We start from the raw sequence: 27,715 nt of genomic DNA on the forward strand, positions 1-27,715 counted from the left end.
ATCCAAAGTTTAGCTTAGAGCTATTTTTTAGGATGCATGTGAGTGAAGACAAAACATGTTGAAAGGACTCGTGTTGGTTTGTGGGGATAATTTTCGCTCTAATAAGCTTTAAGACATATAAGGATATTGTTTGTTGCCAAGTCGTAGGAGAATGTCAGGGATCTGAATTGTTACAAAAAAAAAATAGAATTTAAAGTAAAGAAATAAAAAAGAATAAATTAGCAAAAAAAACTAAAATAAGAAATACATAACCCTAAAGTTTTAAAGTAGTAGTAATAATAATGATAGTAATAAGAAAATGTTTCAAACTGTAGCCGAGAATAGAAAAGTTACAACAGTAAAGAACAGCAACAGCGGGAATAATGAACAGCAACAATAACAACAGTAGTAAATAGCAATAGTGAACGACAACTGCAATACAGAAACAATATGAACCTTTAAGACATTTCACGACTCTACTCAAGAATGTGCTAACAGATAGGTATACAACTGACTTTGCATAGAAATCAGCTTGAAAAAATGAAGATCAAAGACAAGACATAGTGTTTACAATTGTCCATCTCTTCCATCCTTCTTTCCAAAAATTGAGTGCCCTAAGGACCTAAACAAATAGATCAAATAATAAGTATAAAAGGGAGAATGTGGAAATGAATTTGAGAATAAAATAATATTATAAATTTCTTTCACAAATTTTTCATCCAACAGAGAAGAAGGGAAGGAATTAAGAAATTAGAAAAATAAATAAATAAAATGAGGACCGACACTAGCACAAGATGACGGGGGTGGGGTCATAAGAAGAAAACGAGGATTGACTTCTCGTGCAAGCTAGAAGAAGAAAATGAGGATTTGGGTCGGCGACATTTTGAGAGTTGAAAGGGTTTGCATGAGATGGGATCCAATTTCGGAAAAATTGAATTAAATTTTATTTTAATAAAATAAGTTTTTGCATTGTTATGACAACAAATAACTATCACAGACAAGGAAAATCTGAAAAACATAGTTAGTTTTTTCTCGCCAAAGACGCAAAATTTGACATTGATGACATTTTTTCTTCTCTTCTTTTTAATTTGGATTGTGGCGAGGTGTCATGGTAGGTCATTTTTCTTGTAATGAATCAAAAGGGTGGGCGGCCACCCACTAGCAATAGCAATAGCCTAACTATTGCGATAGCGATAGCAATTAATAGTGATAGGCTTTGTGATAGCAATAGCTTTAGATTTTGCTATTTATACTTGCACATATAACAATTAGATTCAAAATAATTAAATATATAGCAATATTCTAAAAAATTTGCAAATAAAGCAAAATTTGATGTTATCAATAATAGACCATGTTGGAAATTGGTCTATCAACGATAGAAATCTATCACGGACAAATTTAAATTTATAACTTTTTAAAATATTATTATATACTTAATTATTATTCCTAAAATTGTCACCAAACATAATTACTCTACTTTAAATTTATGTCATTTTGTTTAATATAAATTATTCGATAAAAGCTTTCAAAAAATAATTCATCAAAATTGAAAAAAAAAAACATATAAATATAGAAACGATAAACTTGAAATTTGTAATCGATGAGAATGCGACAAATTTACAGACAATAGAGTATATTAAAAAGTGATTCTTCACAAATAATCTACTAGTTTCTTACAAACCTCTACTTTGATTTGATTTCTTTGACACAATAACAATATGAGCTCTCAATGTTCGGTTATAGAATCATTAATATTCTTTCCACCATCTTCAACATTTTGATACTTGTAACACCTAGCACATACTAAATAATATCCAAAATTAATCACTCCAATCACAAATATCATCCAATAAACATTGTCAACTCTTCCTTGATTGATATCATCAGGCAACCATTTCGTAACCTTATGAAGTAGATCGATCAAACCTGTGCTAAGATAATACGCAACGGCAATCACGAGCGAGATCATCGCCGTTGCCGTGCTACGCAACGACGTTGGAAATTCCTGATAGTATAATCCAACTTGTCCAGGAAAATGAAAAGCTTCTCCCATACCAACCAAAACTAGTTGTGGGAAAAGCCACAAAGCTGATATTGGCACTATTGCCTCAGCTTGGTCTTGAAGGTGATGAACATGAGCAATCTTGAGTCTCTTTGATTCTACTAATGCTGACACTACCATGGAAAGAAAATTGAAAACATGACCAAGACCGATGCGTTCGAGAGGTCGTGGCATTCGTCCGATCAACTTTTTCCAAATAGGGTAGAGAAACCTATCGACTAGGGTTAGTGAGATAGTGGTGGAGATGAAGATAATGACGGCAAAAGACCCTGCAGGGATTTTGAAGTTTGGACCAAGGTGACGGTCCATGGTCAGGGCTTGGAGGACAGTTAAGCTTCCTTGAATTGCAATGGGGACAGAGAGGAAAATGCTAGTTGACCAAAGAGGAAAGATTTTAAGTAAAGTTTTGAAATCTTCTACTTCTTGTACTTTACAAAGCCTCCAAGGTTTTGCAATGGTTCCATCCAAATGGATATCTCCACGTGTTATTAGAGCCGCACGATTCAAACACCTTCAATTGTTCCATCAAAGATAATGTTATTTCGAAAGCATTCAAAATTCTAACTAGAAAATATGGGAAACCTCACATTCTTTATGATATATATGAGTTATATTATTAATTCTCACATTTTCTTAAATTTAAATATTTTAACCAAAGGTTTATGTGGGTACTTGAGTAAATCAATATAAAAAGAAATACATGTTGACAATTTGAGTCATAACTTTAACAACAATTAGAAAGAAAATAAAAAAAGAGAGAAAATTTTGTGGATCCATTTTAAATTTCAATTTAGTCTATTTTTTGTTGTAATCTTGCTAGAAAGGTCCTCAATAATTATTAAAGATTATATTTCTTTAACGTCTCTAGTTTTGTCCTATTGATAAAGAAAGTTTTCATTTTGAAATTTTGTGTGACTTTATGAAATTGTTTATTTTTATTTAAAGTTTTGTGTCTTTCTTTTTCTTTTAAAAAAATAAATGTAAGAAATGTAAGGTTGATATTATAAAAGCAAAATTTTGACAGTTTCATTAGTATTTTTTAAATAAGTTGTTATAACAATCATTCTTGTCCATATACGTTATTAAAAAACTTTTTGGATTTCTTTTAAAAGTTGAAGGAGGTTAATAAAACATTTATAAATTTATAAATATGTTTTAAATAAATTACTAACAATTTCATACAAACATTTCTAAACCTTTCCTTTTAAGTTTTGTAAATTTCAAAATTCGAAAAATATTAATGAAATAAATTACAAAGTTGAAGAATATGTTTTATAATCTATAATTCCTATGGACCCAACACTTGTGATGTAACAAAGTCTAGACATATACAATTTTTAAGAAAAGTGGTCAAATCTATTTTATTTTTCATGTATCTTTTTTATTCTAACAAATTCAATTATTGATCCAAATAAAAGAAAATATCTTCGTTTTTTTTATCTTATTTTATAGAACAAAAGATTTGACCTCATGAAAACTGCACAAAAATATCAATAAATTTAGTTGGACAAAAATATTTATTGTGACGTCTTTGAATTTGATTCAAATATTTTGATCAGAAATTTGTTGGCTTCAAATTAATATTCCAATAATCCAACCAACGGAAATATTTTAATTTAGATTGATTTGAAATTGATTTGAGTTATTTGTTTTAGATGGGAAATGAATCAAATATTACCCGTATACTTAATTTAGTTTAGTGAGTTAATTAACTTCAATAAAATTTAAGGTCCTATTTCCTAACCATTCTATTTCTTTTTATATATTTTTTTAAAAAATATTTTGTTGATTAAATTTTATTTGGTTTTATTAAATTAGTTTGCAGTAATTTTATTTATTTATTTATTGTTGAAGACACGTTTTTCATCTTTTACTTAAGTTTTAAAATTCAATATTTAGGTAAGTATAATCAGAAGTAAATTAATTTAATAATGAAGTGAAAAGGTGTTGGTTAAAAGATAAATTAGTGAAAACTAATAATACATTTTCACCTTTATAAGTCATTATCAAAATAAATGATTGTAGTCAACATGGTTTTTTTAATTCAATATACATACATTGTTATTCTCTACCTACCTTAGATTATTCTATAAAAAAAGGAGAAAAAAAAAAGACTAACTTATCACAATAGTCATAATGATCTAAAACACAACCTACATATATTAATTACATACATTGGTTATTATTTATTGTTTTTTCTATATAAATTATAGAAATACCAATAAATTTTATTATTTGTTTAAAAATGACCAATCAATTTGTAAAGTTTCAACAATTCCTTTAAACTTCAAAATATATATATATATAGTCGTTGTTATACCGTTGATTTTAGAATGAAAACCACCGACACCTCGTTTTATATAAATGCACGTAAACTTTTAAAATTTTTATTGATACCCATAATGTTTTTAAAATATTTTAATTAAAACTCTTTCATTACTGTTTATGTAGGGGACTCACGTCATTATTTCAAGCACTTCATTTCTAAAATGTATAAGCTTTTAAAAGTGGCGTCAATATTTTTATTCTCAATAAATAAAGTTTAAAATTTGATTATACGGTTAGATATATATGAATGTCAACCATTTATCATCTACAATAATGATTCCCTCTTTCTCAATTATCTCTTCGATGATAAATTTTTTAAAGAAAATATCATAATTTATCTATGATAGACCACAATAGACTATTTCCATTCTTTATCATGATATGGATATATAGACAAATATAGTAGTCTATATTAATTTATTATAAATAAGCTGTGATATTTTACAAATTTTAGTATTTCTTGTTTTCTACTTTTTTTTAAAGTCGTTTAATAGATAGTTTTCATTAAAAAAAACTAACAATGAATGTATTTTGATTCTTTTAAAATTCAAATTAGGATTATCCAAACTTCCAAAAAATTTGAGATATTTTAATAAATTTAGTGTTTTTATTTTGTTTTTTAAAAATTGTAAAGTAAACGAAAAATCCAACTAAAAAGATCAAAAGTAGAATAAAGTAGATTAAAGCATAGGGGCACATACCTAAAACTCTTTGTCAACGTTACTCCATCCACAATTGGCATCCCCACACGATGGTCCTGATCACTATAATAGTAGCAACCTTCATCACTTCCCACTTGCATCTGAGCCAGCCTCTTTCGAGCCGTAGCTACAAGAACTCGAGCAAGTGAAGTAAATGGACTTCCTTCAGGCTTATCGAGACGATAGAAGCGATTTCCAAGCAAGAAAATAGCTAGGGAAATGACGTTGGCTGCAAGGCTGATGCCAAAGCCCCAACCCCAACTAACATTATCTTGAATATAGACAATAGCTGTGGAACTAGCAACAAATCCCGCATAGAGAGTGACAAAAAACCAATTGAAGAAAATGTTTTGATCTTTGGTTGTATCATATTGATTTGCACCAAAAGTTGCTGTGGTGAAACGAGAGCCTCCAGATCCAAGACATGCTAAGATAATGCTTGAGTATAAGATTGTGTATTGGAGTTTGGAAGGTGATGATGAACATGTGATTGAGGTATTATTATGATCACATGGTTGTGGTCTTAGAGAATGGATTGTTGCTGTTAGTGTAAGGGAAACCATGGCCTACAAAATGAATCATATGCATTATTATTTTTTACCTATTAAAAAGCAGTGTTGTAAAAATGAGTAAAGAAACTTGGTGTATAGACAAAGGAAGAGCAAAGCAAGAAAAGAGAAGAACAAGAAGATATTCAAGAGAAAAAAAAGTGAGACCACCTTGAGAGTATATGTTGAGATCTAAAATGGAGAAACATTATTATATTTTTGTAAGATATATGAGTTATTATACTTTCTCATCTATCTATTGGTTTAAAAATCTTTGTTTATTTATCTAATGAATTGAACCCCTTAAATGAGTTACATAAAGATGGTTACAGCTCGAGATGCATCCAAATATTTTTTTCAATTAAAATTTGATATGTATACATGTTTGAATGATCAATAACCATAACAATATTATTTCACCACACTTCAAATATAATAAATATTTTAGATAATTCTAATAATATTAATAATATATAAAAAATAAGCATATAGTTGAACGAAAACGACTAGAGGTTCGATTCTTTCCATCTGTATATTCTAAAAAGACAAGAATAATATTTATTATTATAATCACGTTGAAACAAACAACATTATTGAAAATATACTATTTTGGTCCACAAAAGGAGAAGATTAGACACAAATTGATTGAGTACAAGTTAGTGTAAATTAATGGTGAAAGGGATAAGTTTTAATTAAGTTTGTACAAAACCAAATAATTATTTTAAAAAATAATAGTGTAAATAAAGAAATAATGATAAAGAAAAATTTGATCAAATGAAATAATTTAAACATTGAAATCAAAGAGAAGTAGTAAGAAGAATAAATTACCAAAAGAGAAATAGAAGTAGAAATGAGAATGACAAAGAAAGATCCAAAGAAAGAATCAGCAAGAACAGCTCCAACAACAGGAAAAACACAAAGGCATCCACTAACAATATTGGAAATCAAAGTAGCATCAATACTATTAATGTTGTATTCCTTAATCAAATACACTATCAAATTTGAAAGCCATCCTCCGGTTGCCAATGTCATGCAAGCAAAAGTACCTGAAAACCATCGACAAACAAAGATAAACATCACAAAAACGATTTACATATATAGTTCACTAACAATATAGTATGAACGAAAATATTTTTAATTTATTAGTATTTAGAATACGGAGTTAACGTCGTCTACTGAGTTTGTATACATTTGATCATAGTTTATATTTGAAGCAAAAAAGTAATTAAAAATTAATATAGAAGAGAAAAATTAGAAAGTAGAGATGACCTATGACGAAGGGGAAGGTGATCCAACCACCATGTTTGTTGGAAATTTGAGCTTCTTCTTCTGATCTATTTCCTTCTCCCATGTTTATGAGTTTTTGAAGAAAGTTTTGAGAAATGGGAAGTCAACTTGATAAGTTTGGAACCCAATCTTACAAACTTTATATTAGTTTCTTGGCTATAGTGTGTAGGTTTGCTTTTTCAACATTGTCATCATTATTTTGATTCTCTAAAACTTAACAACTCTTTCAATTAATATTAATATTGAATAATTTAATCATAGTTCAAATTCAAGACATGTGTATAATATAGTTTGGAAGCTCATAATATGGACAAAATTGAGCTGACACACACATATATTTAGAAACATTATTTCTATCATCATTTATATATATCCAATTGAGCCATGGGTGGACATCGACCATGATCTGTATTTCCCACTTCATCAAAGTAATGGTGTTCGACATCTTGTTCTTTAACCACCAATAGTGCTTCTAAAGATTCTCTCGGCCTACTAATTTGATGTTCGAATTCATGTCTGTTGTCAAAGTTTTGATACCAAATCATTAAACTAATTTAGACCAACAAAGAAACAATTCACTAATGGAGGACAACGATTTTGATTGAGACTCAACTTTCGTTTTACGTAAAATTCATGCATTTTAGATTTTATTGATTTGTCTCTCCCATAATTATTCATGAATAATTATCCATAAAATGCATTATTGTTTCAGCTTGATACCGTCAATACCAATCAATCCAACAACCAAAACTTTAACAATAGAATTTCAATTTCAAAAATTAATTACATAGCCTTCCAAAATACTTAATTTTCACAATTTCAGACAATTTCTCAAATAACACCCAAAATTCAATATAATAAAAATTTTAAAAATTAACTAATTAAAAGTATATGAATTGAAAATCATACTCATAAACATTATTTTTTAAATAAACAAACAAATCATTGAATCAACTAAACAAATAACTAGAAAACATAGTTGATATATAATTTAAACAATTAAATGAATTATAATCAAATAATATTTTATTTTAATCAATTATTATATAAAACTAATAGTATTGGTTTTCTCCTTTTCTTTAAGTTCAGTTAATTCTTTCAATAGTTGAAAGCCTTTGTTGGAGGAAATTGAGTCTGACTCAATAGAATTTGATCAATCCTTTTTTCTGTCGTTAAGGTGGAGAATTGAACCAAGAATTCTCTTTCTTTATCATCAATTGAATCACTGTTGCTAAATGGAAGTTGGAACGTCTAATCCCGACTGAGGTTCAATTTTTGCACCTTTTCTCATTGAAGAAAGAGCTTAGTTGCGCCTTCCCCTATCTTTGAAAGGCATATTTCTGAAAGAAAAGAAAGGCACAAAGAATATTGCGGTGTCCCACCCAGTAATCTTCGTCAAACATAATCGATTTTATATATATAACTTCTTAGTAAGCGGGACTGCTTGACGTTGCATATTAGAACTCATTAAAGCACGATTCGCATCATTATGTTCGATAAAAGGAACGAGAGAAGCTCTAATAGAAAAATATTGGAAGGGAAAAATACTTCGAAGATGAACTTGTTCCCATTCAATAGTCAAGAATTCTTGACGGTATCAAGCTGAAACAATCTGTTCTTCCTGAATACTTGGATTCAGTGCCAAAGAATTTCCTATTGCTACCATATAGTATTCATCTCGACTTGGTGATAAATAAAGCATTCACACTTTTTTTTTATCTCTCTGAAATTTCATAAAATGGAGTTTCTAGAGATCCCCAACGACCAAGTACCCTAGCACTTCCCCTATCAGAGTAGCTGATCAGAAGAATGAGCCAATAGCCCTTAATTTCCCTTTTCTTCTTATCCATATCCATAAATTGACCTTTTTGCCTTACTAGAGATAGGGGAAGGCAAGGCTACGCGGATGACTTTCTCAAGAGCTAAAGTGAGACTCAACCTCCGTGCCAGGTACGTACTGACTAATTCCCCACCTCGCCCTAGAATCAAAGAAAAATGTAGAAAAGATCTTCTCAGAGCAAATTCCTCTTCTAAAAATACAGACAATTGTGCGTGCAAACAAGATCTCCAAAAAGAAAGATCAAGATGCTAGGTTCGAAGGACTATCCATATTAACCTGTTTGTCCGTAGGCGCAATGAAATATGAGGTGCGCCAAAAAATATTCAGAAAGAGAAAAAGGCGAAATGAAATATGCTCGAAATTTGAGGCGCAGAGAATTTGGGAGGCGTAGGATCACACGCTCAAGACTAAGCCCACTAAACCCCTAAGCCCCTACTAAATAATCACATCTCAATTCTCATACAATAAATTTTAATATCAAAATAGTTATTTAAATTAGATACGTACTTATATTTTAGAAACATGTAAACTTTGAAATAAAATTATGTCAAATATTATTTTATTCAATATATTTTAAGTTTATTAGTGGTCGTTGAAAAAGTTAAATGTAGTTCTTAATTAATATATAAATTTTTTTAATTTAGTTAGTTCCTTAAATATGTGTTTTAATATTTTAAAACTTTTTGACAACTTCTATTTATTGAAAAATGTTAACACCGCCTTTTGTAGATTTATTATTCAAATAGTTAGTGAATTAGTAGAATTTTAGAGAGAAAATGTCATTAAATTTAAAAAATAATAAGAAAAGATAAAAGTTATTTTTTTAAAAAAAAATTAGATTAATTCAACAATCATTACAGCATCTTTGATATTGTAAACATTTCTTCAAAGACTAAATATGCAATTGTATCGTATTGATACATAAATACACATGCATAAATACATTAGTAAGTATAAAGTGGGAAAACATTGGAGAGCATCTCAATCTTAACTTCAGTTAAACTTAGTGAATTTATATCCTCCAATAAGTTTTATTTTTAAAATATAAAGCAGGTGTTTGGTACAAAACTAATAAAATATAAAAGATTATAAATATCGCTTAAAATAGTTATCTCATTTTCGTGAATTTATATACTATTAGTACAAAACTAATAATATATTTTATTGATTCATTAGTTAATTTATAGATCAAGCTTAAAAACTTACTCTTTTTTTTCTCATTAATTATATTATAATAAATAAATTTGAAGAAATAATTTTTTAAAAAATAGTAAGAATTAAAATTCCTTAAGATAAGTGGGGGTCATAAATAAAAGAAAAAAGAAAAGAAAATTTGGCGTCGCCCGGACTCGAACCGGAGACCTTCAGTGTGTTAGACTGACGTGATAACCAACTACACCACGACACCTGTCACTGCATTTGGAAGGAAATTTAAGTATTATATATATTAGTAAAAAAAAGAAAGAAAAAGAACTCATAATTTGATAGCACGAAATTCTTCGCAATTGGCTTCTTCCCTAATTTGCTCACAACATCACCACATCGTTCGATCGGAACCCTAGAAATTGTTATCTCCGATCCACGACCACCAATGGCAGAGCCTCTCGACATGAGCTTAGATGATATCATCAAGAACAACAAGAAATCCGGCTCCTCAAACTTCAGAGCTCGTGGCGGAGCTTCTTCTGGACCAGGTCCTTCTCGCCGCTTTCGCAATCGTGGTCTTAATAGAGCAACGCCTTATTCTACTTCCAAGGTGAAGGATTTGGGTTTTAACATCCCGATTTCCCTCAATCTTACTACCATCGCCTTCCTCTACCTCTTCTTCTTCTTCTACTACTACTACTACTTCTTCTTCTTCTTCTTCTACTGCCAGTTTCTCATTCTTTTCAAAACGGACTTGGGTATTTTCTTTTTTTAATGTTTTAAAAAACATGGGGGTTTAGGCGCCCGAGACGGCTTGGTCACACGACATGTTTGTAGATCACGGTGCGGCTTATCCTTCACATCCTCCACGGGCTTCTGCTATTGAAACTGGCACCAAGCTTTATGTTTCTAATTTGGATTATGGTGTCTCCAATGAAGATATCAAGGTATTTTCGTTTTGGATTTGAGATTTCGAAAATGAGAGAGTCGTTTTTTTTTCTTCATGTATGTGTTACTGAGGTTTGGTTCTAATTTTATACGCAGGAGCTGTTTTCTGAAGTTGGTGATGTCAAACGGTATTCTATCAATTATGATAAAAGTGGGAGATCGAAGGTGTGTTTCAAGTTGTGCTAATACACGAGGACTCTTAATATCTTTAGCCATTTCCTTACATTTTTTGAATTTTTGTTCTTCTTAGGGAACAGCAGAGATTGTTTTTTCACGACAAGCAGATGCTCTTGCTGCTATAAAGAGATATAACAATGTTCAGCTGGATGGGAAGCCCATGAAGTTGGAGATTGTTGGCACTAACATCGTTACACCTGCTGTGCCTGCTCCTTCAAATGCTAGTTTTGGGAATCCTAATGGATTTCCGAGAGGGTATAACATTTCTTCAATTCACCTGTTCTAGTTTTTCGATTTAAGTTTACAATTGAAATCATCTATAACACAGATAATGGTATGCGTTCTGAAGTAGGTAAAAAATTTATTTTCTTTACAATAACTATGTAAGGCCATGATTCAAGCAATTTTTTTCTTAAGTTGTACTGGGGTTTAACGTGGTTTTTTTAACATTTTCCAGTTCTGTTCTGACTTGGTTCAAAGTCAAATAATTTTTCATTACTTTTTGACATGTCGGACGAAAGTTTTGAAAACATCAGCATCAGATCAAACATCAAATATTCAATTTCAACAACTTGTCAACATATGTAGTGTGACATAGAGGTGGTATTGTTCTTGTAACACTAAGGATGTAGTAAATAGTAATCAATATGATGTGCGTCCAACAGTTTTTATTTCTCAAGTTTGCATTTTATGGCATGTAATTAGCTGCTTCCTACACTTCATAGATATACTTTTTAACAACTGTGAGTGTCTGCCTACTTATTCACACCTTGGCTGGTACTTTAAAAAACCACATGAATCTACTTTATTGTTGGAAAACTGCATATTGTTGTCTTCAGGTATTTGAGTCTACAACTCGTCTATTTGATCACCACACTATACTTTTGTGTACTAAAAACTTACAAGATTTCTATTCGAGTTTTCCAATGAATGACATTAAGGGTTCTAGTTCTACCACAGTATGCAAGAAATAAGAACTTAATTTGGATCTCTTCTTTTGAAGAACTTATTTTGATTCCTTCTTTTGCATGTCAAACCTTTTAGTTAATAGTATAGATAATGATAACTTGGATTGTTTAATGACCAAGTTTGTTGAATTGAAGGTGAAAGATTTCAGGGTGCAATAAAGAAGTTTTTTTGTGGCATTGTCAAGGGTGTGCTATTTTGTGTGGCACGAAGGAGGAATAGCAAAATTTTAGAGGTCTTGAGAGGCCTTCAGTGATGTTTGGGCCTTTCAGGTTTAGCATCTCTTTGTAGGTTTTGGTGATGGTGACAAAGTGTTTTGTGTAACCCTTAGGTCTTCTCTTACTTGATCAGAGGCTCTTTCTTTAGTGTGCTTTCTTTTTTTCTTCTGGGCTCTTTTTTATATGCCCTTGTATTCTTTCAATTTTTTTCTTAATGAAAGTTCATTTTTTAATTTTTAAAAAAAAAAAAAAAAAAAAAAAAAAAACTTGAAAGAAAAATGATAATAGTTTGAGTATAGAATTGTTTGCTGCTTGAACTTTTAAGGTAAACTCAACTAGATACCTTTGCATTACCCCTTAAAAGTAAGGGCAATATGCTTAATTGAAGTTACTGTGATGGTTTTGTTTCTAGGCGCTGAAAGTCCTGTTTGATTAGTTTTGTCCTAGTGAACCTATCTTATTGAAAGATTTAGGGGAGATTGGTTGCGAGAATGATAGATGATGCAAAATTTAGTATTATGTCATAGATCTGGAGTTAAGTGGAAGTTGAATGTGGTGTTGTCAAGTCTTCAAATTTTTTATATATATTGAATGAAATTGCTGTATTCTACGCTTTTCATTCAATTTTGATTGCTTTTATTTATTCTCTTAATTGGCATACATTTAGTAAATTTTCATTTGATTTTATAACAGTGGACGTGCAATGGGTCGAAACCGAGGTGGTGGACGAGGGCGTGGTCCTGGAAGAGGGCGTGGGCGTGGACGTGGGAGTGGGAGTGGGAGTGGGAGTGGGAGTGGCAGAGGTCATGGTGAGAAGTTATCAGCCGAAGATCTAGATGCGGATTTGGACAAGTACCATGAAGAAGCGATGCAGATCAATTAAATCATTTGGTGTCATTTTCTGGGGCTTGATATCCCTAACTACGTTAGGTGCTTGATGATGAATGTGATGAGGACATGTTTTTCTATTTTCGAGTCATATCATGAAGCCCTGACCTTGAGAGAATTGCTAGACGTTGCTAGGATGTGGAGTTTGGGCTTGTTTTGTTGTTTTGTTCCAGTAAACTATTAAGAGAGGTGTTCATATATGCTTGATTTTGTAATCTCCCGTTTCCAACCTATTTTAATCTTCTTCAAACCTATTTATTTTACACGAAAATTGCACTGGAACTGGCAAAGTTGATCACTCACACTCCTTGTCTACATGGGAGGATTTGTGTCCATGACATGGGAAGTATTGGTCCTAACAAAATCAACCACATCTGGTGTTGAGGCTACAGTTCCGGTACACCGCTTCTAAATCATAACTCCTTGTTAGAATGATAGATACAGATGTAGCTGATAGTCTGTTCTGTGCATTTTAATTATTGGATTCTGACTGCAGAAATTTTACTTTATTGCATTGCAGCGATTGGTTTTAAAACTAATGTGTTAAGATCTTCTACTTGTTGGCATGGAGAGGGAGGGAGGGGTGTGGAGTTGATTACCAAATGTTCAGAAGTTGGCATCGACTTCTGAAGCCCCTGAACCATTTAGAATTGGTATGCAGAAATAAGTCATTGGTGTGTGTGGCTTTTACATTCCTGTGGTTATAGGGTTGCAGTTTTGTTTCTTCTGCTGATTTTGTTTGAGAACATTCCAGAATTTTGCATTCAATAATTAGAATGCAAAAAGGTATACCATACAATGATTTTGGCATTCTGCAGTTTTTGGGTTTCTTTTCTGATTTTCATTTTAGTTTTGATTTTAAGATCTTTAGAAAGCCATAAATTCCATTGCACTAGTGGGGTAGAAATTCCATTGCAGTTTTGGTCAGAGTAGGACCAACACTGAAGCTACAAAAGTAATACATTTTAGTTCTTAGATTTTGTTTCTATATTATGGTTAGGTTATTACTCAGATTGTTGTAATAATTTGTTTGGGAACTTAACATGTTGGCTCTATTTCTTTGGTGGTTATCCCTTCAAGATGATAGTAATTTAATGTTGTGATCTATGCTTTTTGCCCTCTAAAGTATGTCTTTAACAAGTACGTGTGATTTTGATCATTTGGTCTTTTGTTACTTATTAATTTTGGTTATCAAGTTATGTGGTTGTAATATTTTGAATTATGAGAACACGTTTTTTGGACTAGGGATTTGGGATTCAAGCCATTGGCCTTGTGGTCAATTATATGTGTACCTAAAACTAACATTCTAAATCGATTTGATTATTTCAACACTCTATTTGTTTCCCTAACACTCTAGTTTCTAGATTATCATTACAAGAAAAAGAAATGGACTTAAAATTTTGTAGTTAATTCGACATGAGCGTATAATTAGTTTGGAAACAAGGCAAAGAATTTTGTAGCTCCAAATATTGGGGGATTGTAAGGTTTATTTTAAAGAAATTATTGTTTCGGATGGTCAGACTGCTAATCGTGCGTGTGGATAGGCCGTATTAGGAACCCTTTTATGGAGCATATGAAACAAACCAAACAATCTTCTCTTCAATGATAGACTCTATGAAGATAACTTCTAAAAGACTTAATTGAATTAAGTTTTAATGAATACAGATAGCCCAAATCATTGCTAGCTTGCCTTACAACTTCTCTTTGGAACTTATTTTGCAAAACTTGAACACCAAAATATTTTTTTAGCAGAATTATGCAGATTCTGTGCCTTATCGTTTCCTCAAAGCAGTTCTAAAGGTTTGTTGCATATACTGTACCGTTGTTCAATTTTAGGGCAAGTCTCGTTTCTAATAAGTAACCGATTGATATATCTTGTTGGTTAAGTCTATCATTTGAGTGACTAGCAACGCTTTCTTTCCTTCATAATGAGGTCAAACGATATCATTTAAAACTGATCTACAGTTACAAAATAAACTGGGGCTACCTGCAAGATGTGAATATGCCTAAATCAAACAAAAATTTTGCAACAACTTTTTTGTGGAAGAGACCCTACTAAATGTATTACTCTATTTAACCTCATCACCAAGTCAATAAATGGATGTACACATAGGAAGACCAATTCAACTACAACCATAAATGCTCCACACCTATTACAGTGGTGCTTAGCACCAATCGTATCTATATAATGTCCAAACGTTCATTTATTGCTTCTTGACTCTTGTTTGGAAGATATTTTCAAGGTGTTTTATATCTTGAAAGAGATCAAATGGGAGAGAACAGCAGTAATAGAATATTATCTTAGATCAAAATATACACATTTTCATATTTATTCTTACTTGAATAAGAACATATCTTCCTCTCAACCTTGTAAATGCTAACGATTCTATTAAATCTTCAGAACCTACAATAATATTTCACCAAAAAAAGTTCTATATATATTGTGGTCTAATGAAGAAATAAAACAAGGGGAATTTCCATTGAATTTAAATAATGTTCTTTACTTTATTTTTTCTGTTCTTTTTGAACATTTTAGCAATAAAAGCTTGGAATGAAAGTCAATCACACGATAGGTTTGGAATCGGTAAAGAATACATACATACACACACAGCCCCTAGCAAAAAGGGGGGACAGCATGACCTAAGAATAAGAGATGTCTTTGTGTTGTACATATACAAACTTTTTGAGTTTTTTTTTTCTTTTTTCCGCCTAGAAAGACTTGTGCTGATTAGGATTCTCAAATCTCGAAAAGATGAGCCGAAACAAGGAAAGAAATACTGCCCTTATACATGATATTACGAAGTTCCAACAAGATGAGGGCCAGTACCATGGATATAGTAATCTGAAAAATAGGCTTATAAGATGCCTAGGATATCGTCCAACCTGTACCAAAAAGCCTTGATCAAACTTTACAATTTTCCTAAGCATAACAATACTTATTGCTATTGTACGCACGCATTAGTAAAGTTGGGGAAAGCATAAAGTTATCAAGTTTCAAATGATGAACATGCTTAAAAGTTAAAACTTGTTTCTGTTGTGGAATGAGTTTTGGGTTAATCAAAACTTACTGGGAATAGCAAATCCAGAGCATCCCACGCAGCATGTCGAACAGCTCTGGTTGGATACATGGGACCACCGGGAGAGGTAAAACTATACAAACAAGTTTTTAGCCGTGTACTTGTGGTCATTCTGAGTTCCATACCTATATGAATTGATAGCCTTGATTAGAATCTGAACAATTAGCAAGGAACTCTAGAATGTTAATCAGTCAGCCAATTACCTTGGAGAACAATCAGGCGTGAAAGATAATGCAGCAGTACAGGTTCCACCTTCAACTTTTGAATCTGACCAATGTAAATATTTTGATACCGTTATGGAGCTTGAAGATGTATTTAACCATAAAAGCAGCACAAGCTATTTACTGATAAGACTATCAAAGGAACTAAACAACGGTAATTTATATATATGATCATCTAAATCATTGTTTAAGGAAAAAGATGTTTTAATAGAAACAAGTCAAAATTTTTACCTGATCAGTAAGTTCAATCACAAACAAATCAGCTGGACCACCAACTAGTATAGCATTTGGGAAAGGAGGAAATTGCTTCAGAAAACTCTCGAGCTTATCATCTGAAAACAGCAAGGTTATTATATACAGGTGGGCACCCAAGTTCTAAAATGTAAGTGGGGAAAAAAGCCACCTTACTAATCAGAATAGATTTCCAAAAGAAATTTATAGCTAAAGCTCACCTGAATCATAGAAAATTAAGAACCGTGAAAGTAAAAGAAAAAGATCTCTTTGAACCTGCCATTGACAAAAAAGAACGAGAAAAGGTTGAGAAGAAGACATAAAGGAGTCAATTACAAAACAATTCTCTAGAAACAGCTGTATTAAAGACACAAGTATAACTGTAAAACGACCTAGATTGTATAATATTCATAGCAAAATAGACATAATAACTTGATTCTATCATACAAAATTTAGGAAAACATTCAACTCTAACCTGTATGGGAATTTTGTTCAATCTGGCAGGTTGAAATGAAACTTCTTCAAGAAGATACTGAACGTCAATATGAAGGTAGCACAAGTTACTAAGCATTCACATATCACCAAAAGAAGAGTAGAAACTATGGACCAAACTCTTACATGAAAGAGAGACTTAAATCGAGTAGTGTTTGCCTGAATATCAAGCCTGAATCAGAATATAAAGGTCATTGCAATAGTACTAAAATGCCAGTAGTATTATATGTCAACATAAATATGTACCCAGAAGCTACATGAAATAATGATATCATGAAATGTCTGATGAAGTACCCAGGCATAAGATGCTAATTCCAGTTAAAAAGTTACAATTCTGTAATTGGATAGAATATAGGGGAACTAACAAACAAATGCCCTCTCCATAATGCAAGAGAGAAAAGACCACAACATAAAGGGTGCACTTATCCATGGGTTAGTGTCAGAACCAGAAATGGATCTAATATGTGTGTTATCAGTACTGACAGATAAATAGAAGCAACTCTTTGATGTTCAATATGAAAATTGGAAGCTAAAGAAATACCACGTTCTAATGTTAAGAATTAAGCACAATCAACAAATTGAATACAAAGACCAACACTTATTCACCACATGTCAAACGTTATCGACACCAGTCAGACACTTGTGAGAATATCTCAAATAATTGTTGACACTAAATAAATGTAATAGATACCTTTTGAGTTCCGTTTCTAATAAGATATTGTATCTTTTAGGAATATAATGTGCTGTTCACTTGTCTCAATGTGTTTCAAATATTTTCCATCCTCTTAATCTTTTCCAATGTTTGTCAAATACATTGAGAGAGGTGCTGTATAGAGTAGGCAACTAATTTTATCAACTTTTATTTTGTTTTCAATGTGAAATATCATAATCTAAACAACTTTTCAACATGAGAATCATTGATATGTACAATAAGATTCATTATATCCCATATAAGAGTATAGATATTTTAACATACGCATTTTGTATAAAATGCCTTGTGTCTGCTGTCCGTGCTCCTTTAAAATAATATTGTAATACGATCAACAATTAAGAATGCATGGAAAAATCTTATAATATGTTTTCATCGACTGTTCTACAGATACCAACAAATCATAATAACTTGTCAATTAACTGACTTTGGTGTCCCATGCTAGAGTAATAAGAAATCATAAAAAAGGATACATTGCATGATAGTGCAATACATGAAGATCGCATGATTTTTAAAAGCTATGAAAATTTCCACATAAATGAAATTGATGTTAACAACAAATTGATAAATCCATACCAGAAGATATTGGTGGCACCTTGAACAAGAGCTGATGAATTACGAAGGTGAACTTCTTCAGAGTTTTCAATTTCTATTTCAAAGAGCTGCAAGATAGATCTCCATCAGGCACCAAATCTTTCTAATGAAATAGAAGAAAAAGAAGAAAGTAACTCCAACGGCAGATATGTTTGGACAACTTTCAAGGGCAATCACTGCTTTCAAAACCCAATAAAAAAGAACTTATTCTGCACCTGATAATGATTATAAAGGTAGAATCCATTTCAGTGCAGAATAGTTGGTTATAGAAACTAAGAAAGCCAGATGGAGGGTAAATTCTTCAAGAAATTTTAGAGGGAAAACAAAATAACAAACTATTCCATCAGTGAAAATCGCATTGGCTTCAAAAAAATGCATCGTCTAGGTAACCCACCCATTTGTGGAATAAGAGGGTGAAAATATGACATGTAAATGATTGGCTCCACAGTTTGACAATCAAATCGAGGATTGGTTTCCCGCTTTCTGGCACCTGAACATAGTAATCGGCAAGAACGTCGTAAAAGCATAATGGATCATTCATTCCATGCTCCACAGGTGCAATCGCATCTTCCTCCGTGCTGAGAATTATTTCTGCTTTATAAAGCAGAGCATGAGTGGCTAGTGCTCTAACACAGTAACACCATCGACTCTCAATCTCATTTTAAACTATGTAAAATAATAAAACTAGTACCAGCTTTGACAAGCTAGTTAGAAGTACTCAATTAATTAACTCTAATAGGCGTAATTCTCTGTTTCATTTAAGGGGAAACAGAAAAACTTGATTTATTTCATGAATATTGGTGCACAGAAGCAACTACTTTTATTGGAAAAGATGAAAAGACAGAAGGGCACAAAAAGATAACTTTGCATAATTGATGCAAGATGATAACTTTTGAGATCAAAAAATGTAAAAAAAACAATAAATGTAAACTGTTAGCTTAAGCGATTTTAGGCCAAATTACAAAAGTACCCAGAACTTCATTTGTTACAAAGATACCCTTATTCTTTCACAAGTTGAAAATTACCATTGACCACCATAAATGTTTAAAAATTACAATTGAAGTAGAAAAAATTTACAACGACCTTACTTGAACAGGATCTGTCCTATAAGTTGTACATCAGTGTCCTTGAGTTCTTAAGTAGAAAGAATTTACGATGAAAATTCAGAGTTGATTCGGGTGTGATAGTGGCTTGGACCAATGTGACAGTATTCCCAAATTTGTATTCCAAGTTGCCACCACAACATGCAAGGTCCTAATTTTCATCAAGCATTCTAACCAATTTCTACTCAAAGGTTAGTACTGAAATCTTTATGAAGGATAATATTGCAGCTCCTAAAAGGATAGGGGTATTTTTGAAACCAAGGAAAAGGTTCAAGGTCCTTGTAATTTAGCCATTATTTTACCATGGATCAAGTCAGTCAATATCCATTTGATATCAACAAGCATAAAAATTTAAATTAAAAAAACTATCCAGTAGCAGGTATGTAACTTTTTAAAAATAAAAAGCAGGGTTCGAAAGGATTTTTTAGAAACTTAAAGGACAAAATGTAAAAGCATTCATCCGCATGCTATTTCTGTTGTCAAATATAAAATTTTGCATTACCACAACACACCTTTGGCTCGGTCATCGACTTCTAGCGCTATATCAGCAAATAATTCTTGCAGTACATCTCGCCTCTGTGATGAAGAAGCTAATGCCTACATTTAAAAATAAAACTAATAATAAATAAATCTTAAAACTAATTATTCACAATCCACTAGGGATTCAACCTCTCTAGGTTATACTGTCCATCACAATAAGCCTCAAGTTCATGAAAACCAAAGTGTAAAGTAAACTGTCAAACTTATACTGAATTAGAGGTTGCCAATAGCCTAAACTATACTAACAGAAAAAGTCAATATTCAGCCTTGTCAACGCATAGCAGAAACAACGTAGATGTCTTCAGTTTGCACCCGCCTTTTTGTGGGAAGGGTCAGACTATACGGACCACAGAGGGTGGGTGTGGCATTATGGAGAATTTGTTGGAGAGGAATAACAAAGTTTTAAGAGGGAGCACCAAGTTGTTTAGTTCCATGTTCTTTGGGTTTTGGGTTGTGGTGTTAAGTCTTTTCATACCATTTGGGATTCATTTTGCTACATCGAAGCTAGTTTTTCTTTCAAAAAAGAAATTAAAAACAAAACAAACTAGCAAAGAGAAGACTACCTCAGCCTTCCCCTGCATTCTTAACTAACCCTTCACTAATCCCACAATTCCAAAACCCTGCCAAAATTCACACCTCGTCCTTCAAACTACTAACTCACATCCTAACAAATTCCCCCTTTACCACTCTTTAGCAAGTTACTGCAATGGGAGGTCTAACATTACAATCTAGTTTTCATTTCCATAACGTCTCTCATCAAAAAACAACAAACCCCACTTGAATTCACAGGCTCCAAAAATGCCGGAACTGAGTTTAAATAAATCGATCCACAAGTTAACGACGATCAACAGGAAATAAATCATCACCAGATAGATTCCCAAAAAGGGTAAAAAGAAGAAAGTGAAATTCCCATAAAACAGTAAAAAGAAGAGAAAAAAGGAATCATCTTATCCAAACAGTACAGTACGGATAATCCAAAGGAAAGAAATTTTCAGATATTCATCAAACAAAAACAAAAGGGGGGGTGAAGAAAAACGAACCCGCTGAAGCTTCTTCTCAATCTGTTGAGACAAGGCGCTAAGATAAGCAGAACTCCGAGGCGTCAACGCCCGAGACATTACGATGATGGAGAAGGGGTTTAACCCTAACTACTATGGATCAATGGCAGGAGGAGAAGAGTGAGGTTATGGAGGAAGAGTGGGGATGGTTAAGCAACAAGAAAGAAGAAGAAATGGGAAGAGAATGCATTGAGAACGAGAAGATCTAAGGAGTTACAGAGAGAAAGAAAGTTGAAAAATGTAAGAGAAAGAGAAAGGGAATGAATAATGATTGATCGATTTGGCGGTCGATGGAGGCAACAGCGTGCCATCGTGCCGCACTACATGCCATTCATATGCCTACACGCCCCCCCTCTACTTTTCTACAATATTATTACCATTATTTCATACCTAAATTATTTCAAATCAAATCACATTATACCATCATCTATATCATCTATCATATTACATCAACAAAAACTACTATATCTCTATTATCCCTAAATATTATCATCTATATCCACATATCTATATATATACTATTTTATCTCCATCTATCATAAATTGCTATATTTAAATTCAATGTGTTAAAATTAACTTTATTAAAATTGATTAAGGATGATAATTTATAGGTAAAGAAATACAAAATGTAAGAGAGTGTTTTCGAATTTTATAATATGAATGTTGATAGAAGATAATTTTTTTTTCCATAAGCTAACCTTAGTTTAACCAAAACAGTACATGGTGTATGTTCTCCAACATTTAGAATATTGGTGTTAGCATAAATATGTTGAGAGAAATATTGATAAAACGTTATTAATGAACATTTGCAAAATTACTTTTTTAAGTTTTATAAAGTTTTTTTTACGAAAATGTCAAATATATGAAAATGTAGTCATGTTTCGGACAAAAATTTAATATTTTTTAGTTATGCTTCCATCAAATGATGGGTGAATTTGTTTCCAATGGACAAGGAACCCCTCACTCCGTCACTCTAACCTTGTTGCCAAACCTTAGCTTCGTGGATCATACACTAGATCAATTTTAACTTTTTACATTTGTGAGCCATTAGGGTCAATATCTATATCTTCTGATTTTTCTTAGTTGAATTCTATTGTTAATTTTCAAACGAGATGATATATTATTGGTAAATTATAGCGTGTTTTAATTTCAAATTCATGGTTTTGCATGTGATCGCATAGTAGTGGAGTTTATTTACTGAGTATTTTAATTTATATACTCAACCTTTTATTTAACATAGTTTTCAAATAAAGGCAAAGAATATAGTAGGCACATGATTAAGAGGTTCAAGATGGAGTCATGGCTTCCATGTTAACTTATGTAGTTTTTAGCATTTTGGATTTTTAGTCACAACTTTTAAGTTAAAGTTTTGTATGTTGTAATATTTTCTAATGTTTTTTTAAGGACTGGAGTATGGCCTTTCCTTGCTTTTTAATCAACTATTTTATCCACATTTTTTTTATTTTAATAAATTTTAATTTTGAGTTGATTTGAGTTGTTACAATTTGTATTGAAGCCTAGAGCTAGATGTAGGTCGTTTTGTAGAATACGTACATTCTAAGTCTACCGTATTCTTATGATACGGTTCATAACGAATTGTTTGACATCACCTATGAGAAAAAAATGCTAGAAAACCAATTATGTTAATTTAACTTATGGAAAGACTCTCTTAAAGTGATAGTGATGGATGCATTGGGGTATAAAAGAAGTCGTACCAATATAAAACACGTGTGACGAAGCGTGAAAATAAAATTGAAGAGGCAATAATTAACATTGAAAAAACTCTCAACTGAAGACAAATTCACTATGTAAAAAATTGTTATAACCATGCAAAATGATCCTCTTTCCCGACCTCAATTAAAAAAACACTCTTGATCTCAAAGTTTTTATAATATTTTACCACTCCAAAACTAGAAAATATAAAAACAATTTAATTATAGTTATCACACAAAAGGTAGACAAGTTTCTAACCTAAGACTATTAAAAACCAAAGGTATGGATCCTTCTTTAGTGTTTGGAGTCTATGATTTTAATAAACATTTTCAAATATGGAGGGCAACTGTATTTTTAATGTTTTGTTAGAAATTCGCGGTTAAGCAACTTTTGGTATTTCAATTGAAGAATCAAACTTCAAGATGAATGTATCTGATAATTAGGGATGTAAGTTCAACCCGAACCATCCAAACCCATTTTATATGGGTTAGGTTGGTTTTTTTTAGTTGGGTTGAAAATTTCGGTTCAATCCAATCCAACCATGAAATTAATATTAATTAATCAATTCTTTTACTATATTCTAATTAATCGTATCATGAAATTAAATCATATATATATATATATAAACACTTTTTTTGTTTCATTTTTTAAAATTTCAATTAGTTAAAAGTATAGATGTTGGTTAAAAAAAAAAATCACAGTTGATTTCTCAATCTTACCCTGCTGCGAAGTTCTTAAAATTAAAATAATAAATGTATAAAACCTTTTCCAAATTTAAGTTTAAATTAAAAAATTGAATTTTTACTCGACAGGAAATATTCTAACCTTTTATATACATAATTAGATGCAAAATAGAAACCAAATCTGAGCATTGAGCATTTAAATGTCAAAGTGAGTTTAATTAAATGCTAACAAATTCGATAATTGTTATTGTATTAAAATAATAATGAAAATATCACACAATCTCATGTCATATTTAAGTCTACAATATATCTTTTTTTTCTCAAAGAAACATAATTAATTAATTACACATTATGACCAACTAGTTTCTAAGAAATGAAAGAGTATACAAATTAATAAAATTATGTATAGAGTGATAATCAAAGAAATAAGGACTACACATTTTACATATAGTTATTGAGAAAAATGACAAAACAAATTTGTCTATTTTATAAAAAATAAAATAAAAGTTCAAAATTCCATGATTATTATTATTATTAAAGTAGGAATAACTTTTTTTTCTTATTGTTTTTGTTTTTGTTTTTGTGTTGATTGTATAAGTGGGAAGGAATCTTCAAATTATTTTGGCATTATTACAATAATTAATTATAACTACCAATTCTTGATGGAGAACATATAATTTGACTTACTTTACGTAAATATATATATGATTAATTTGAACACTCAAATTATATTATCATATTGTTTCTATTAATAACTATACCAACAATTTAGTCCACACGTTGCATTCTTTTCCTTCACCCACTTCCCATTTTATACATTTTCCTTATGTATTTTTTACTTTTAAACAAAATATTAGAAAGCATCATGTTTGGGACGTTTTTTCTTATTAATATTTTTTAAAAAATCATTAAAAAATATAGGATTTTTATTTTAACTTATTTATTGAAATACTAATTGTAGTTTTATCCCTGTTCGTGTCTTATTTTCTTTTATCTTAAATACAATTTGGGTGTATTTAGTTGTATTAATTTTTTATCCATATTTCTACATTTACATAAGTTTGATACTGACATTGATAATAAAAAATCTCTCTTATCTCTAGTAAGAAAATACTTACGTGTAGTTAGGATGCACCAATCTTCTTGTATGCATTCCGAAACTACTATACACAATAATACATAGCAATTTGGCAATTTGATTTTTCTTTATAAAATTTACAAGTGAGATATTTGTTAACTAAATGGTTCCACACTTTACCTCAAAGCCTACCCCAACCAAACAGAGGGTGTTCTCAACATTGGCGATGGACAAGATAAAGTGTAAAGAGTTGGTTGATGTACTTTTATTTATCATATTTGTATCACATATTATCTATCTTCATGCTATTTATCATATTTGTATCACACACTATCTATCTTCATGCTCTTCAAGCAATTAGTTAAATTATTTAGTTTAAGATTTTTATTTTTATTTTTGGGTTTGAGATTTTTGTTTATTAATAGAGTTTCGAGTTATTCTCTTTTAAAATATTTTATTTTTAAATTACGATCTTTTTATCTATCCAATAGTAATAAATAATCAATAAAAGTTCATGCTTGAACTTCAATTCTTTTTTTTCTTTCTTTTAGCAATCCAATGCTAAAGGAATCATCTCTATATCTTCCAAAACCATACAATAATCCATCCCTTTAGTACTTTCTCAACTTTTGACTTTGTCTCTTGTTTCAATGTATAAAAACAATATGAAAACTTTGGCATCATCCATATGTGTATTTTTAAATTTTAGCATGCCTTTTATTTCTCAATACATATATAATATAAACAATGATTTATTTCAAGCTACTTTACCATGTCAGCAGTCAAACTACATTTATTTGAAGATTTAGGACAAAATATATTAAAAAAAGATTCCCTAAAGGTACATGTGCTTGGCAATTCCTTTTCAAGTTTGTTTTTCTATTTACTAAAAGTATTTTTTATTAATTTTAAATTACTATAAAAGAATTTCCATTGCAAGACATAATGAAAAAGATTGGCCAAAGTCCCTTGCGAAAAATAGTGGCTAAAGTTTAGATGGTCGTTATATGTAACAGTCGAAGACTGACCTAAATGTAATTCATTGAATATATACCTCTTTTTTCTATATAAATTATGAACTAAAGTATTTTTAAATCTCATAGTTTTCATTTTAATGCTGATTTTTTAAGGTACATTATTGATGACTGCTGATTGAGTAGTCAACAATTATGTTTGAGTTGAAGATATCAAATCAATATATCTAATTTCTTACATATAAAATATGAGGATTTGTTGAAAAAAGAAACAAAAGATACTAACAAACTATTATAAAATATGGAAACCTTCCCAACTTATCTATTAAAAGAATAATTTCATTGCCTAAAAAATAGATTTTATAATGATAGTAATAAGGGAAAATACCCTTCCTTTCAAAAAAACTATATAAAAAAAAAAAGAATCGTTTTCATGGTAAGATATTAGATTTAATTTTCTTTTGGTTAAGTTTTAAAATAATTTTAAAATATCACACATCTAGTTCTTAAATTAGATTGGTTAAGAGAGAAATTTAAACATGTATCTCGTAAAAGTTGTGTAATATAAATAATTAATTCTTGATAAGCTACGTACTTGTGAATCTCTTGAATCTTAGTAACTAATTTTTTCTATGAGGTTTAAGATCTCTCCCACGTGTAGGTGTGATTACATCATATTATCGACTTGGTTGTATTGTTTATATCTTTTCTTACTTTTGCTTACACTATTTACTTTTCCAATAAGTTTGGTGCAAACATAATTCTGTAAGTATGCTTTTTTATTTGAAAAAAAACTCTCATCCCTCTAATAGAAATGTTGGTTGCATTTGATGGTGATGGCTTTGTTGCTTGTTTATGTTTGTCTTTTTTAAATAATAATAAATAAATATTATTCTCTAATGATTTAAAGACACTTATTTTGACTAATTTAATTTATATTTTTTTAGAAAAACAATCATCTTCACTTCCAAAACCATTGAATGATTGAATAAAACACCTTTTTATTTATTTATAAAAGATTATTGAAAATATTTACAAAATATATAGTAATGTTTCAAATTCTAACCATGATATATAGATAGATGAAATTTAATAGATATAAAACTTTTCCATATTTATATATATATATATATTTGAGCTGATTTGGTTATATTTTAAAAGGTTTATTTATTGGTCTTTTCAACTATTTTCTTACGTCAACTATTTTCCTCAATAAAATAATATAATTTTCTCGCATGCTCCACGTGTACTTAATTAGATTTTAGTATCCACACTACTTATCAATACAAAACTACAGAAAAAAAATATTAATTTATGTCAGGCCACTCACCACGTCAGCCTTCACCACTAAATTATTGGAACAGTCACATATTGATTTTGTATTTTACTTCCCCTATTTCAAAACTTCAATAACTTCTTAACTTCAAATATTATATTTTACTTCTAATCCTTTAAATTTTATCTTATTTTATTTTAAATCATTCTATTTTACTTAATTAAAACTTATCTTTTATTTTTTTTAATCAAAATCAGTTAGTTTGTTTTTTTATGATTGGTAAAAAATTACAAAAATATAAATTTACAATTTTTTATTTTTTTAAATTTTTATCCAAACAAGTATATAAACAAAAATATACCAATCTATTATTCAATAAAATTTTAAATTAAGAACTAAATTTAATCTGACCGTTTCATTTTATTCTTGATTTTTTAAAGTACATATTAACGCCGAGTAAGTCAATGATATGTGATGCTTAATTATACCATTTATTATTTATTTATTCCACCCTAATAAAAAAAATGTGGAATTGGTCACCTTGAACAATTAAAAAAAATGGTTATATTTTCTTAAAATATTTTGATTGTTCCACAAAAACGAAGGGCCAATAACGAACTATAATAAAATATATATATATATATATATATATATATATATATATATATATATATATATATATATATATATATATATATAAGAAAAAACTTCTTAAATTATCCATTTTTTAAAAAGTGTTTTTGTTTGGATTTAATTAAGTTAAAAAGTGGATTGGGCGGTGATGTGGTATAGGGTTTAGCAAATAATTATAATAATAACAATGCAATAAGTAACAACAAAAGTTTTAAAAAAATGAAAATGTGGTAATTATAAAAATG

General features: G+C 30.4%; 3 protein-coding genes and 1 non-coding gene across 7 annotated transcripts; 1 reads left to right on the top strand and 3 right to left on the bottom strand.

The window, feature by feature from the left end:
• Window positions 1-1,551: 1,551 nt before the first annotated feature.
• On the bottom strand, window positions 1,552-7,018 carry LOC101222427 (protein NRT1/ PTR FAMILY 2.7). Of its 2 annotated transcripts, XM_004148996.3 has the most exons (4): window positions 6,888-7,018; window positions 6,447-6,664; window positions 5,071-5,636; window positions 1,552-2,552 (listed from the first exon to the last, which is right to left on the bottom strand). In XM_004148996.3, the coding sequence occupies exons 1-4, from the start codon at window positions 6,967-6,969 to the stop codon at window positions 1,706-1,708; spliced, it is 1,713 nt and encodes a 570-aa protein (XP_004149044.3). In that variant the 5' UTR covers window positions 6,970-7,018; the 3' UTR covers window positions 1,552-1,705. The 2 variants fall into 2 exon arrangements, with proteins under 2 accessions (XP_004149044.3, XP_031738080.1); XM_031882220.1 differs by lacking the exon at window positions 6,447-6,664 and having other exon boundaries at window positions 6,888-6,996.
• A 3,061-nt stretch (window positions 7,019-10,079) lies between these two features.
• TRNAV-AAC lies at window positions 10,080-10,153 on the bottom strand. Its single transcript has one exon. It is a non-coding gene; the product is annotated as a tRNA-Val (tRNA).
• A 75-nt stretch (window positions 10,154-10,228) lies between these two features.
• LOC101221953 (THO complex subunit 4A) lies at window positions 10,229-13,390 on the top strand. 2 transcript variants are annotated; one of them, XM_031880088.1, is made up of 5 exons: window positions 10,229-10,501; window positions 10,692-10,838; window positions 10,936-11,004; window positions 11,090-11,271; window positions 11,538-12,862. In XM_031880088.1, the coding sequence occupies exons 1-5, from the start codon at window positions 10,337-10,339 to the stop codon at window positions 11,602-11,604; spliced, it is 630 nt and encodes a 209-aa protein (XP_031735948.1). In that variant the 5' UTR covers window positions 10,229-10,336; the 3' UTR covers window positions 11,605-12,862. The 2 variants fall into 2 exon arrangements, with proteins under 2 accessions (XP_031735948.1, XP_004149042.2); XM_004148994.3 differs by lacking the exon at window positions 11,538-12,862 and adding an exon at window positions 12,894-13,390 and having other exon boundaries at window positions 10,231-10,501.
• Window positions 13,391-15,544: 2,154 nt separating this feature from the next.
• Window positions 15,545-21,441, bottom strand: LOC101221721. 2 transcript variants are annotated; one of them, XM_004148993.3, is made up of 11 exons: window positions 21,096-21,441; window positions 20,028-20,112; window positions 18,807-19,003; window positions 18,395-18,480; window positions 17,236-17,281; window positions 17,093-17,149; window positions 16,839-16,893; window positions 16,618-16,718; window positions 16,369-16,432; window positions 16,157-16,290; window positions 15,545-15,971 (listed from the first exon to the last, which is right to left on the bottom strand). In XM_004148993.3, the coding sequence occupies exons 1-11, from the start codon at window positions 21,171-21,173 to the stop codon at window positions 15,798-15,800; spliced, it is 1,077 nt and encodes a 358-aa protein (XP_004149041.1). In that variant the 5' UTR covers window positions 21,174-21,441; the 3' UTR covers window positions 15,545-15,797. The 2 variants fall into 2 exon arrangements, with proteins under 2 accessions (XP_004149041.1, XP_011657896.1); XM_011659594.2 differs by having other exon boundaries at window positions 20,018-20,112.
• Window positions 21,442-27,715: the final 6,274 nt, after the last annotated feature.

The sequence above is a fragment of the Cucumis sativus genome, chromosome 1, assembly GCF_000004075.3.
Source record: "Cucumis sativus cultivar 9930 chromosome 1, Cucumber_9930_V3, whole genome shotgun sequence".
NCBI classification, from domain to species: Eukaryota; Viridiplantae; Streptophyta; class Magnoliopsida; order Cucurbitales; family Cucurbitaceae; genus Cucumis; species Cucumis sativus.